The 13,289-nt window shown below is 39.3% G+C and overlaps 1 protein-coding gene across 3 annotated transcripts in view; it reads right to left on the minus strand.

Annotated features, from left to right (window-relative positions):
* riox2 (ribosomal oxygenase 2) overlaps nt 1-13,289 on the minus strand; it is a 32,269-nt gene continuing 18,980 nt past the window's right edge. The window contains exons 5-12 of one of the 3 annotated variants that reach the window (XR_003297033.2): nt 13,002-13,105; nt 12,565-12,667; nt 7,084-7,246; nt 6,869-6,957; nt 4,042-4,152; nt 2,500-2,889; nt 1,505-1,626; nt 1-703 (exon numbers count right to left, since the gene is read on the minus strand). Coding sequence is in view for 1 of the 3 variants with exons in the window: in XM_026329104.1 (XP_026184889.1) it covers nt 2,737-2,889; nt 4,042-4,152; nt 6,869-6,957; nt 7,084-7,246; nt 12,565-12,667; nt 13,002-13,105 (723 nt within the window). In the remaining 2 variants the exon portion in view is untranslated. Of the gene's footprint in view, nt 704-1,278; nt 1,627-2,001; nt 2,890-4,041; nt 4,153-6,868; nt 6,958-7,083; nt 7,247-12,564; nt 12,668-13,001; nt 13,106-13,289 lie in introns of those variants that run through there. The other 2 variants (XR_003297032.1, XM_026329104.1) reach the window with 2 other exon arrangements.

Here is a 13,289-nt window from a genome sequence, read left to right on the forward strand (position 1 = left end):
TCAGGGCTTGAGGTGAACCAGCTTGTGGTCTGACCAAGGCAGTGGGGTGAGGGTAGAGGAGCTGTATGTATCCTTAACGTTTGCATATAACAAGTCTATAGTTCTCTCCTCTCTGGTGGGACAGCTTACATACTGGGTGAATGTGTATCATCCATAGTGACATGATTGAATTCACCTGAGATAGCAACAAATGGACTCAGGTGTTGTGTCTGTAACTGGGCTACGGCAGAGTGAATAATGTTACCTGCTGACAGCGGGTTTGCAGAGAGGGGGAACATAAGCAACTACAACAATGCAAAAACTCCCATGGTAGATAATATGATCAACATCCAAAAGCACAAATGTCTGGGCCACAAATAACACTCCTTTATGGTGATGTGAGCAGGATTACACTGTGTTGTTGACTAGAATGGCAGGCACACCTCCTTTACGCTTACCACTCGTGGTGCAGTCTCTGTCTGTCCTTACAGTATGAAAGCCCTCAGTCATCATTCCTTATGCTCCTTCTAGTGCTGTCAACCTATCCATTTTGTTTGCCACGGCCTTCATATTCCCCATGATGAGAGAGGGGAGACACGGCTTGTATATTCTCTTCTCTAGAAGCCTCACATTTCTCAAACTGTACCTCTTCCTCTGCTGTTTCTTTCCTCACCTGCATCCCCGGTGTGTTTTCCTCCAGATTTCAGTAGGGATTTCTGTTGATCTGGAAAATTAAAACTAGAAAAAAAAACAAAAAACAAAGCAAATAGAGAAGTTATAGTTAAAAAAGTTACAATTTAGATAGGAGCGATGGCAGCACGCTGCACACGAGTTGACGCATGTGCACTAATTCAATTCTGTTTCTGATAACAGACCATCCACTCGTATTTATCATCTCATGTCTCATTTGCAGCAGGAAATCTCAAAACATGTCACAGATCATTTATGAACTATGTCACTACAAACAAAAAACTGGCCATTTCTGACACCAAAAATTTCATACAACAAAGGTAAAAGCCTATTTAAGTATATCCTGTTTTTTATCAATATGTTTTTCATTATAGAGGAGTGTGAATAAAGTTTTTTTTTTTTTTTTTAGATTGTTTTAGTACTATTGATTTGTTCAATGTAGCCAGTTTTGGTTTGGAATTACAACTGTTGCAAAGGTAGTAGAGCAGAGAGACCTGCAGTGCAATCTGACAGTGAAGGGATCTCACATGCTCCAACAGAAGAGGTCTGGAAGAACACTGCCGGGATGGGAAGCACATTGTTATCCAAGCCTCTCCAAACTTCATGGTCACAGTATTTTAACTACAAGGGCTCGTTCTCCATGGTACTGCTTGACCTTTTGTGGATGCATTACAGATTTCTTTCTGTCAATCTTGTAGATTTTGGCGAAGCAAAGCCCTTCAGTCAGTCAGATGACCTTCATGTCCCATCAGCTTCTCCTCACCCTTCTACACCTGACCTGGGACCAATACCTTATGTGGTTGTGGCTGATGAGGCCTTCCCAATGAAGCCTTACCTTCTTCCACTCTAACCAGGTTGTGACCTTCAAGAGGACCTAGAAGTCTTCAATTCCTGCCACTCCAAAGCCCACTGAGTTGTGGAAAATGCTTTTTCGATCCTCCTCCAGTGCTGGTGTGTCTATAATAGAAGACAGCATGTCTGCCCTGAAGTTCCTGATAGTGTTGAGAATGCCACCTACAGACTGTCTAAATTCCTTCAAAGATATCTTCTGCACCTCCAGGACAGTATGTCTATTTACACCATGGTTTTTCTGTGTTCAAATTTTTTTCTCCAATGTTAACTTTTTAATCTGAACATTTGCAACACTTTATACCACTTTGTCACAAATCTGTATTAAAATTAAAAAAAAAGGTTCAAAAATGAAATCAAATTTAGACCCATATTTTATCAATACTGAATGCAGTGTAATTTTTTTTCATGTAAATACTGACCATAAATTCATATTTCTTAAGTATCTTAAGTATTGCTGTTCAATCCACCAACACAAAAAAGTACTGGCACAGTATTATATTTATTTAACTAATATCATTCATAACAGCAAAAGAACAAAACATGCCTCAGTAAATTAGTAAATACTAAACCAGGATGGATGTCCATAACATCATAACAATTTTGTTGCAAAGACAATACAAAGCATGCTTCCTGCAGCCACCCCCAACAATTTACACTGCAACAGCAGCAGCTGCACTTCTTATGGCCATTGCAAAGCAGAAGCAATATACTCAAATAAGAGTCAACCTAACTTGCTGTTTAATATATTCCCAGGTGTCACTGTAAATGCAGTAACCTGTGTTATTCACTTCATCTGCAAATGGTTTTAATGTTATACCTATCATTGTACTATGTATAGAATATGCAAACTCAAAGGAACAGTCATAAAGGCTAGTGGAATACAGGCTAACCCAGATGTGATATTAGGATTTCAGCCCTCTATAACTAATGTTATTGTGAATTGAGTTTACATTCACACCTATGGGAATTTAGACTCACCAATTAATCTGCATGTCTTTTGTAGTCTGCATGACTGTGGGAGGAAGCCAGACTACTCCATGCAGTACAGCATGTTGTAGGGACACAAAAATATGTGTGATGGTCGAGATATGGTAATTGTCTTTTTCAGGAGCAGGCAGAAAAAAAAGGGGGAAAAAAAGAAATATTATGTAATTGTAAAAATCAAAAGATGTGTCTGTTCTGCTTGCTTCAGTGATATTTTGACACAGCGATGTACTAGAGTACATCCAACAGGCTCTCACTCCAGAGAGCCAGTACCAGATTGAGTTTGGCCTCCTGAGTGGGCAGCTGGAGCTGGGCCACAGCCAGCTGATCTGCCTGCTGGAGTTGTCGTAGGGCTTGAAGGTGGGACAGAGGGAACTGAAGACCCTGCAGAGACAAACACATCTTACTGCACTGGTAACTTTTCCACAATGAAAAATAAACATGTTTATTGTTTATTAAAACTTTGCTATCACTGCATCTGTTTTAGAGATTCCAAGAATTCATGTTAAGCGGCATTCATCAGGGCAATATTAGCCTTGTACCGTGATGACATGAGAATGTTCAAATATGACTTCAGGCGAATAATTTTTCATGTTTATCTCTGAGTTCAAAGAACCACAAATACAAGATATAGCCATGTGAGGCTGCTACAACAGCAAACAACATACTAATATACATGCAGGGCAACTTGCAGGTTGACCTACAAACAGCTTTGTCTTTCAAAGCATCAATCTTTGCAGTTATTCACATATGTGACCATGAACCATGGATCCACGAGTGAAGCCATGTCCAGAAAAGTCACTAGTGGCTGGTTCAGAATAGTTGGCATTGAGATAGTCCACACTGCAAACCAGCAGTACAAGGGAGAAGGGTCCCTTCTACCTGCTAGTATGTTATATCAGAATTTATATTTTTTAAAAAATCATAGATACTCCATTCAAAATGTATCTACATTTGCAGTTTAACTGCACACTAACATTTAAGGGGGATGGGGGATGGCTGATTGTCCTTTCTCAAACTCCAGAGAAAATTTCCAAAATATTAAAGTAACACACACATACACAACAGTCACAGTTTATGGCAAACTTTCTAAGTACACATTCATTGTATTATGGGTTATGGTCTGTGCATATGCAGGGCACCTTTGAGTGCAAGCTAAGCACCACCTATAGAAATTATAGTGGAACACATGCTGTATTGGGGGACAAATGAGAAACAGTCGCAGTGAAAGTGCCTGATTGCACCAGACTGACACTCAGCTGGACCAACTGTACATGTTACTTAACTTGAAAAGATCTATACGTTGAAAAACACTATTAAACAAATTTGCTATCAGGAAAATCACAAGATAAAACTAATAATCAGAATTCAAATAGACCTTTCATGTTTGGCCAGGAGGGATTAGTCCCCTTTTATATATTCTATGATGAGAATTATTTTGCTGGATGTTGTGTAAATTATGCACAGTTATTTTTAACTTAGCCATGGTTTTTGCCATGGTTAACTAACAATATGTTAAAATAGTCAATAGCATACCCTCGATATAGCCTGTTCCTCTGCTTCATCACAAATTCCACCCATCATGTGGCTCTCCCTCTGGTTTTCCAAAGAATGTAATACAAAGACTACCAGTTCTGTGGCCTCGTCCTGAAACAAACACACACAGGTGAGAATGTCAATGCAAAATTTTTTTTTTCTGTTCTTCAGAACATCTCACTAGTGGGCTAGGCAATAGAGCCGAAAAAAAAATTAAAAACACAGACATTTTAATCATCATAGATATAGAAATTTAACGTGATTAACAAAAAAGGAAATACATTAAGCATGACCTAATGGACACATACAATGTGTTAGTATGAGTACACAAAGTATGAGTACACACTGTATATTTACAAGAAATCTTCACCCCTTTCCAAATTGAATTTGAGGGCAAATACTTATCTAATCTGAATCTTACATAAATCACAAGTTTTGTTATAGTTATAAACAGTCATGTTTTAATTAATGGATACTCTCTGCAGACAAAAAATGTATATTAATATTTATGCTTATTTATATAAGGGTCTGCTTTGTAACTGGACTAAATCAGTAGTGGTGATATGTGTATAAAGCTGCACTTCCAGAACATTTTCTTATGTCTGAAGTTAATCACTTTCATCAGTATTGAAATGAGCTTTTCTCACTTTCTAACTAGCATAATGTCTTTTGACATAAAATATGAAACTGCACTCATTCTGACAATGTGCTGACAGGGGTTAATTACAGTGGGTACGGAAAGTATTCAGACCCCTTTAAATTTTTCACTCTTTGTGTCATTGCGGCCATTTGCCAAAATCAAAAAAGTTCATTTTATTTCTCATTAATGTACACTCAGCACCCCATCTTGACAGAAAAAACCAGAAATGTAGAAATTTTTGCAAATTTATTAAAAAAGAAAAACTGAAATATCACATGGTCATAAGTATTCAGACCCTTTGCAGTGACACTCATATTTAACTCACATGCTGTCCATTTCTTCTGATCCTCCTTGAGATGGTTCTGCTCCTTCATTGGAGTCCAGCTGTGTTTAATTAAACTGATTGGACTTGATTAGGAAAGGCACACACCTGTCTATATAAGACCTTACAGCTCACAGTGCATGTCAGAGCAAATGAGAATCATGAGGTCGAAGGAACTGCCCAAGGAGCTCAGAGACAGAACTGTGGCAAGGCACAGATCTGGCCAAGGTTACAAAAGAATTTCTGCAGCACTCAAGGTTCCTAAGAGCACAGTGGCCTCCATAATCCTCAAATGGAAAAAGTTTGGGACGACCAGAACTCTTCCTAGACCTGGCCGTCCAGTCAAACTGAGCAATCGTGGGAGAAGAGCCTTGGTGAGAGAGGTAAAGAAGAACCCAAAGATCACTGTGGCTGAGCTCCAGAGATGCAGTAGGGAGATGGGAGAAAGTTCCACAAAGTCAACTATCACTGCAGCCCTCCACCAGTCGGGGCTTTATGGCAGAGTGGCCCGACGGAAGCCTCTCCTCAGTGCAAGACACATGAAAGCCTGCATAGAGTTTGCCAAAAAACACATGAAGGACTCCCAGACTATGAGAAATAAGATTCTCTGGTCTGATGAGACCAAGATTGAACTTTTTGGCGTTAATTCTAAGCGGTATGTGTGGAGAAAACCAGGCACTGCTCATCACCTGCCCAATACAATCCCTACAGTGAAACATGGTGGTGGGAGCATCATGTTGTGGGGGTGTTTTTCAGCTGCAGGGACAGGACGACTGGTTGCAATTGAAGGAAAGATGAATGCGGCCAAGTACAGAGATATCCTGGAAGAAAACCTCTTCCAGAGTGCTCAGGACCTCAGACTGGGCCGAAGGTTCACCTTTCAACAGAACAATGACCCTAAGCACACAGCTAAAATAACAAAGGAGTGGCTTCGGAACAACTCTGTGACCGTTCTTGACTGGCCCAGCCAGAGCCCTGACCTAAACCCAATTGAGCATCTCTGGAGAGACCTGAAAATGGCTGTCCACCAACGTTCACCATCCAACCTGACAGAACTGGAGAGGATCTGCAATGAAGGATGGCAGAGGATCCCCAAATCCAGGTGTGAAAAACTTGTTGCATCATTCCCAAGAAGACTCATGGCTGTACTAGCTCAAAAGGGTGCTTCTACTCAATACTGAGCACAGGGTCTGAATACTTATGACCATGTGATATTTCAGTTTTTCTTTTTTAATAAATTTGCAAAAATTTATACATTTCTGGTTTTTTCTGTCAAGATGGGGTGCTGAGTGTACATTAATGAGAAATAAAATGAACTTTTTTGATTTTGGCAAATGGCTGCAATGACACAAAGAGTGAAAAATTTAAAAGGGGTCTGAATACTTTCTGTACCCACTGTAAGTAGTTCAGATTTTGATTCTTTTATACAGTTATTACAGTTGATGCTCAGGATAATAATAGTCTTGCTATATTTTAACATAGTGACTGATGTGGTTTTTGCCAAGAACTCAGAGTTACCGTCAATACACTATTATTTAGTATTATTTTGATTTTTTCTGGTCATATAACTAAATATTTCTATTGATTTTGTTTCAATTAATAATTAACATGACAGATTTGTGGTTAATCATTTAATGAGACTGATAAGAATGTGACTGTTACAATAATCTCACAGTCATCAATAGCTCATATTGATAATGTTTAAGGTACTGTGATTGTGCCTACACAGCTCTCAAGTGTTGACTGGTAATATACAGTACTTGTGACATATAAGATTATCCTTATAACTGGAAAAATAATGAACATCCAATTTGGTTATCAGCTATGTTGGCCTCTACTTAAATTGAGACCTTTATTCGACTTACTCTTCGCTCTTCACTGGGCTCCACTGTAATTACTATGTGGTCTTTGTACTTTAAACACACCATGTCCTCGGTGGCAGGAATTCTTTGGGCTGTGACACAAATGAAAACACAAACACATTCATAAACATCAGCACAAAATCGTACATTCTAGTGATGTGTGCACATTATACAGCACATATTCTTGAACATATACAAACAACCACAAATAAGCTCACATGGTGTAATTGGTTGCTGACTGTATGGTGGTAGTCTGTTCATGATAAAATCTCTCTTCATGTGAGTGGAGCGGACTTCCAGCATCTGTGTTTCCATATTATCAGCCAGAGATCTGAGTTTAGCTGCTAGCTGCCTGCAGATGTTCAGGCCTTTACTCATATCCTACAAATACACAAAGACAAGAAACTCAAAGAGCATCAGTGTGAATGCCTTAAGTTGTTAATAAATATTGACATATTTCCCCCAGTATAAAATAGGAGCTCATAGTGGATTAACAGCGATATAGGAGTGGTCAATAGAAAGATTTTATTTATCCCACATGAGGGAAATTCAGATTGTCCAGCAGTTCTCATATTTCCATATACACATGACATTATATACAACTAGAATGGGCATTTCCTAAAGAAAATGCATGTGATTGGTTAAAGTAATATTAGCAATATGTTATTGCTGTTTTTTACAAGGTTTCACACATTGATCACTTCAGTTGGAGCATGTTCAAGATTGTCAGGCACAAGGGGCTGTCTTGGCCTAATGGATACAGATTCAGACTTGTAACCCGAAAGTTGTGGGTTTGAGTCTCAGGGGGGGCGGTGTGAGTAGCCAGCGCTGAGGTGAGACCCTTGAGCAAGGCACTGAACCCCTAACTGCATTGACTGCCCACTGCTCTGGGTGTGTGTTCTTCAGTATGGTTTACACAGTCATGGGGAGTCTCAGTGGCAACAATGTTTATATTGAATACTCATGTTTGCACCAGTAAGCCTAGCTTTAGAGTCAACAGTTGTTCCATAAATAGCCACATGGGGCTAAATCCTCCCATGCAATATTGATGTGGCATACACGTGTTTTCCTCTTTCAGTCTGGATTACATAATTGGTGTCACTGAGTTTACAGTCAACTTCATAGGGGCCAAAAAACATAGCATGCAACCCAGATTCAACAATCGGCAGCAATACAAGCACCCGGCCTGAAAACTCGTGGAACAGCCTTTTTGTCTCATTTGTCTTTCATTTTTGACTGAACAGCTACAAGTGACTCACACGCTACTGCACAGGCATCCTGTAGTCTCTCTCTAAAAGAATCTAACATAGTCCAGCACATTTTTCCCAGTACCTGATTTTTCTGTAAGCCAACATTCATATAGCAGGTACAGTGGCCCGCGCACAGTGTGCCCAAAAACTAGATTGGCTGGATCGAAACCCAAAGATTCCTGAGTAGTCTCCCTCACAGCAAATAACAAAGGAAAGCCCTCATCCCATTCTTGGTTTGACTCAGTGCAGAACCTTCGAATCATGCTTTTCTGTGTATGATGAAATCTTTCTAATGCGCCCTGACTTTCCATATGGTATGCACTGGATGTTTGGTGTTGTATTCTCAGCTCTCCCATGACTTGTTTAATAACCCTCTGGGTTGTAAGGGTGTTATGGGGGCCCTGGACAAGTTTTGACATGCCCTGACATTTGTGCTTTTTTTCCCCAGTTATATTTAAACATATTAATGGCTAAAGTCTAATACACTGTAATCAGCACAAACTGGGCTACAATAACATGTGAGCAGCAAGTTTATACATGATTGTGTTTTTGAGAAAACAGCGTTTAAACATGGTTAGTGAAAAAACAAAACTTTTAAGTCACTGAAATAAGGCCATAAAACACATACAGAACATTGGTTCACAAGACTTTGTGTCAGGTTCCGAGGATAACTATAAATGGTTAGGACCAAAGATGCGCCCACTCTGGTACTCACGGTTCAAAACAAGACTTTATTTAACTGAACTAGGCCAACAAAACAAGATACAGACACTTTGCTAACCAGGGACAGATCAAGGCAGGGAAACACATGGATATCAAACATGAACACGGGACAAAGACATGGACACCAGGGAACGAGGTGTGAGGGTCTGGGTCACACACACACTAAAGGAGACGCACCAGACACACAGGGAAACAGGGCATGAGATAGTCGGGGTCACACACTTCCAGGGAGACGCACCAGACTACACAGGGAGCAGGAACATAGCCACAAGGCTAACAAGGCATGAGGGTCTGGGTCACACACATTTAAGGAGACGCACCAGACACACAGGGAAACATGAGCATGAACACAGGGAAACAGGGCATGAGGTAGTCGGGGTCACACACTTCCAGGGAGACCCACCAGACTACACAGGGAGCAGGAACATGGACACAAGGTTAACAGGGCATGAAGGGTCTGGGTCACACACATTTAAGGAGACGCACCAGACACACAGGGAAACATGAGCATGAATACAGGGAATCAAGGCATGGAAACACAAGGGCATAAAACATGAAACATGACACGAGACAAAGACACATGAACAGAGGACATGGGAAAAGGACCAGAAAACTAATAAGAAAAAGGAGGCAAAATACTTAACTTAAAACCTGGGGAAAACAAAAGGTAGTCCATGAACGAAAATCCAAAAGAAAACACAAGTGTCTCAACAGGCTCAGAAACGAAAACTGGCAGCACTCAAAACCCTGCATTAACAGGCATTAACAGAACAATGGCTTAACTCACAAACACTATCAAAACAGACAACCTGGCAAAGGACAAAAGGCAAACAGGTGTATAAAAAGGCATGGGGAGAAAACGAGGTGCAGGTGAAAACAATGAACTAATTGGGTCAACGTAAAGGGAACAGAATAAACAAAAACCAGCTCCTGTCAGGATCCTACAAAATAAAAGAAACAGTAAGTCAAAAGATACGGATCCTGACACTTTGGAGAACTGCATCTTGTAGCCTAGAGTGTTTGCTTCAAAATTATGTGAAAATCATCCTGTTCACTCATCCACAGAAAACAATATACTGACTAGACTTTTCTAAGGCCCTTTTTTCGGGAGAGGATTATGTTAGTGTCTCCTATCTTAAGCCAGTTCTTCACTTTTGAGGACGAAGACGACATTTTTCAGGATGACAATAATGTAACAAGGGCAATCAAACACAATTATATATAAAATTTTATATATAATTGTATATATAAATTATATATAAATGTTATATATAATTGTATCTATATTATATATAAAATTTTATATATAATTGTTAATTTAATTTTATTTAAGATACTGTAGTTATTTTCTTAATTTGTCATGACAACTGACAACTTTATTTAAAAAAATGGCAATGTTTAAGAGGTTTTAAATAAACAGTAGCACAGTGTAGCATTACTTTATGATTATGCTTGGTCTTTCTTTGGTGCTGTTAAAACCATCACATCAAACCTGTAGCTCTTTTATGAAATAGTAGTAAATCGCATTTTAAATCGCAAATCGCAATTTTGATCAGAAAAATCACAATTAGATTTTTTCTCCAAATCGTGCAGCCCTACTTCCACCTCCAGTTTCCGGTTCCTGACTTCCATTTCCTTTATTTGCAGAGTCGACTTTAGTTCCTCTGCTGCCATGCCAGATTTGGCAGGGAAGTCCTGGGTTAGAGTAGGAATACCAGCAAGCTTAGCCATCTCAACTTCACCTGTAAGGGATGGTTCTCCCAACAACCCCCCTTCACACAGTTTTGAGCATAGGTTTCTCTGCTTTTCTAACATTTATGAGCACATGCACATCAAAACATTTTGCAATCAAAATTAAATCTGCTTTCTTACATCTGTCCAATTTATCTTTATTGGGGCTAGTGGTGAAGTCCTTGAACTTGAATTCCATATTGCCACAAACACAATGGAAAAAACTGCCAAACAGACAAGTAGAGAAAACAAATATCTACTAAACTTACCTGAAAAGATGATTTAGTCAGACAAGCCCCTAAATCATGCTATGTCCTTGTTCTAGAGTAACCGAGACACAACATGTGTGGCTCGCCCCATTCCCCCACTCTCAAGTAGAATTGGCTACAGAAAAACATCCATTGTAAGGTAGCACAGTTTATTTCTTTCTTCAGAGATGAATTTGTCCCAAAAGAACAACCAACAACCCTGACTTACGTAACCACAAATACAATCCAAAAACAGACCTACCCTAATTCCTATGACATAAACAGGAGAAACAAATGACAAAGCGCTTCTCATTCCTATCTTGGCTACCAGGTGCTCAATTTATATACAGTGAATATTTACAAACTTGGTGATTTAAGTCACAGTTCTAGTACAGATCCCAATCCTAGTTCTTTACACACAAACAACACAAAGATTGTTTAGTTGGGAGTGGAAGGAGGAGGAAGAGAATGCTGCTGCCTACTGGAGGTAGGCAGATGAGCAAAGGCCAGTGCAATTTTCTGGCAAAAAGACTCCCAAAATCACAATGTGACTCCTGATCTCTACAACAATTGTCTCAGCTACTCTAACATAACAACCTCAATATGAGTGGAGGCAGGAAATTGCCAAACAGACCTTACCTGGTGCTGTCAAACTGTACAAAGGAAGCGAAAAAGATTCATTTATTCATTTCGCTTTGTATGTTCCACACAGAGACAAAAAATTTACTTTGTCCTCAGAGCAAAAACGTGACTCAGATGAAGAATGTTTGCATCTGCATTGTATTGCAGTAATTCCCTCTCAGCCACATTCCTGACTGAAAGGCTCATTACGCGGGTCTTTGTCTTCTCAGGTAAATCACATGACTATTCATGCTCAGACACACCTTCCTGCATATGCCCTTTCTAAACAAAAAGTGTCTAAGAAAACTTAAATCAGTGTATTGTTTTCTGTGAATGAGTTAATAAGATGACTTAAGTATAAACTTGCTGCTCACATATTATTGTATCCCAGTTTGTGCTGATTACAGTGTTATCAGACTTTAGCCATTAATATGTTTAAAAGCAACTGAAAAAAGCTCTCAATTATTTATGCCCATTTATTTTATATTTTCTTATACAAACGTTCCTGTGAGGAATTTTCATACGTACGAGATACCAACTTTTGATCTACCACAGACTACAGCATCTACCACATGCTGGCTGCTCCCAGTTGTCAATGTTATGTTCCCAATTTTGAACAAAGCCCCAAGTGATCAAAAGCCAAAAAAAAAAAAAAAAAAAAAAAATCACACCTTAACAGATAACAGTATATAAAAATGGTTAAGATTTAGCTGGTTGTCATGAGGCTTTATATTAAAACGCCTGACAATCATCAATAAGTAGTTAAATTAGTTCTGAATTGTGATGATGGGGTGAAATTTTCATTTGAATTTGGATGACTTTTGAAGGCTTAAGACTCATCCAAAGGTAATTTTGTTTAGTTTATTACTATAGTCCCACAAATTTTGCAGGTATGTCCAATTCCTGATCTGGGCATGCTCCACCATCTGTCTCAGTAGGGGTGAGGCTGCAGTTTGAAACACTGTGCACTAAACACAGTTAACATTACTTTGTAGAAACCTGTGTTCACTGACCTTGTGAAAAAAAGTCAAATTATATTGATGATTGATATATAAAATCAAAAAAAAAATTGAAGGCCATCCTATATACATACAGTATCTCACAGCAATCCAAATAACAGTTTTACCAGTAAAAGTCCTCTGGGCATGCCCTCTCTCAGGCTGACTTCATTTTTGCTGCCATCACAGATCAAGTTGGGAAATATGTCCAACAGCAAATCCCCCCATGACCTGAGATATGGACAGGTAGAAAGCAGACAGTCAATATGTGCAGTTTTAACAAGATGGCTAGTCTGCTCTGTGAAGAAAAAAAGATCTCTGCGATGGCTGTCTTGAGGAAAAGGGGACCAAAACTAAACAAAAAATAAAGACCTATGACAAAATGTTTTCATTTTTCATCAACATATAAAAACAAATTCATGTGAAAGATGCATCAATAGACATTAATTGCCTCTATAATATCAGGGTGGCACAGAAGGCAGTGGTTAGCACTGCTGCCTCACAGCAAGAAGGCTCTGGGTTTGACTAAGACTGTGGCGTTTGCATGAAAGAGGAACTTTCTTACATTCTCTGGTAGGTGCTGAGCGTCAAGTGAGTGGAGTGGCCCAGTCCTGCAAGAGTGTTGGCTTGATGGATGGTTCCTCTGGGAAAGTACAGAAGATGTCCTGGCTGTGGAGAGAGAAGATGACTAATTCAGACAATGCATAAACAGATGTTCACCAAAATATACGTTTGAAGTTTTGTCAAAAGCTTTGTGTTTGAACAACTAATCAGAATCAGAATCAGAATCAGAATGAGCTTTATTGCCAAGTGAGTGTGCACACACACACACAAGGAATTTGTTTAGGTGCAG

This window comes from Mastacembelus armatus, chromosome 14, assembly GCF_900324485.2.
Source record: "Mastacembelus armatus chromosome 14, fMasArm1.2, whole genome shotgun sequence".
Taxonomy (NCBI): Eukaryota; Metazoa; Chordata; class Actinopteri; order Synbranchiformes; family Mastacembelidae; genus Mastacembelus; species Mastacembelus armatus.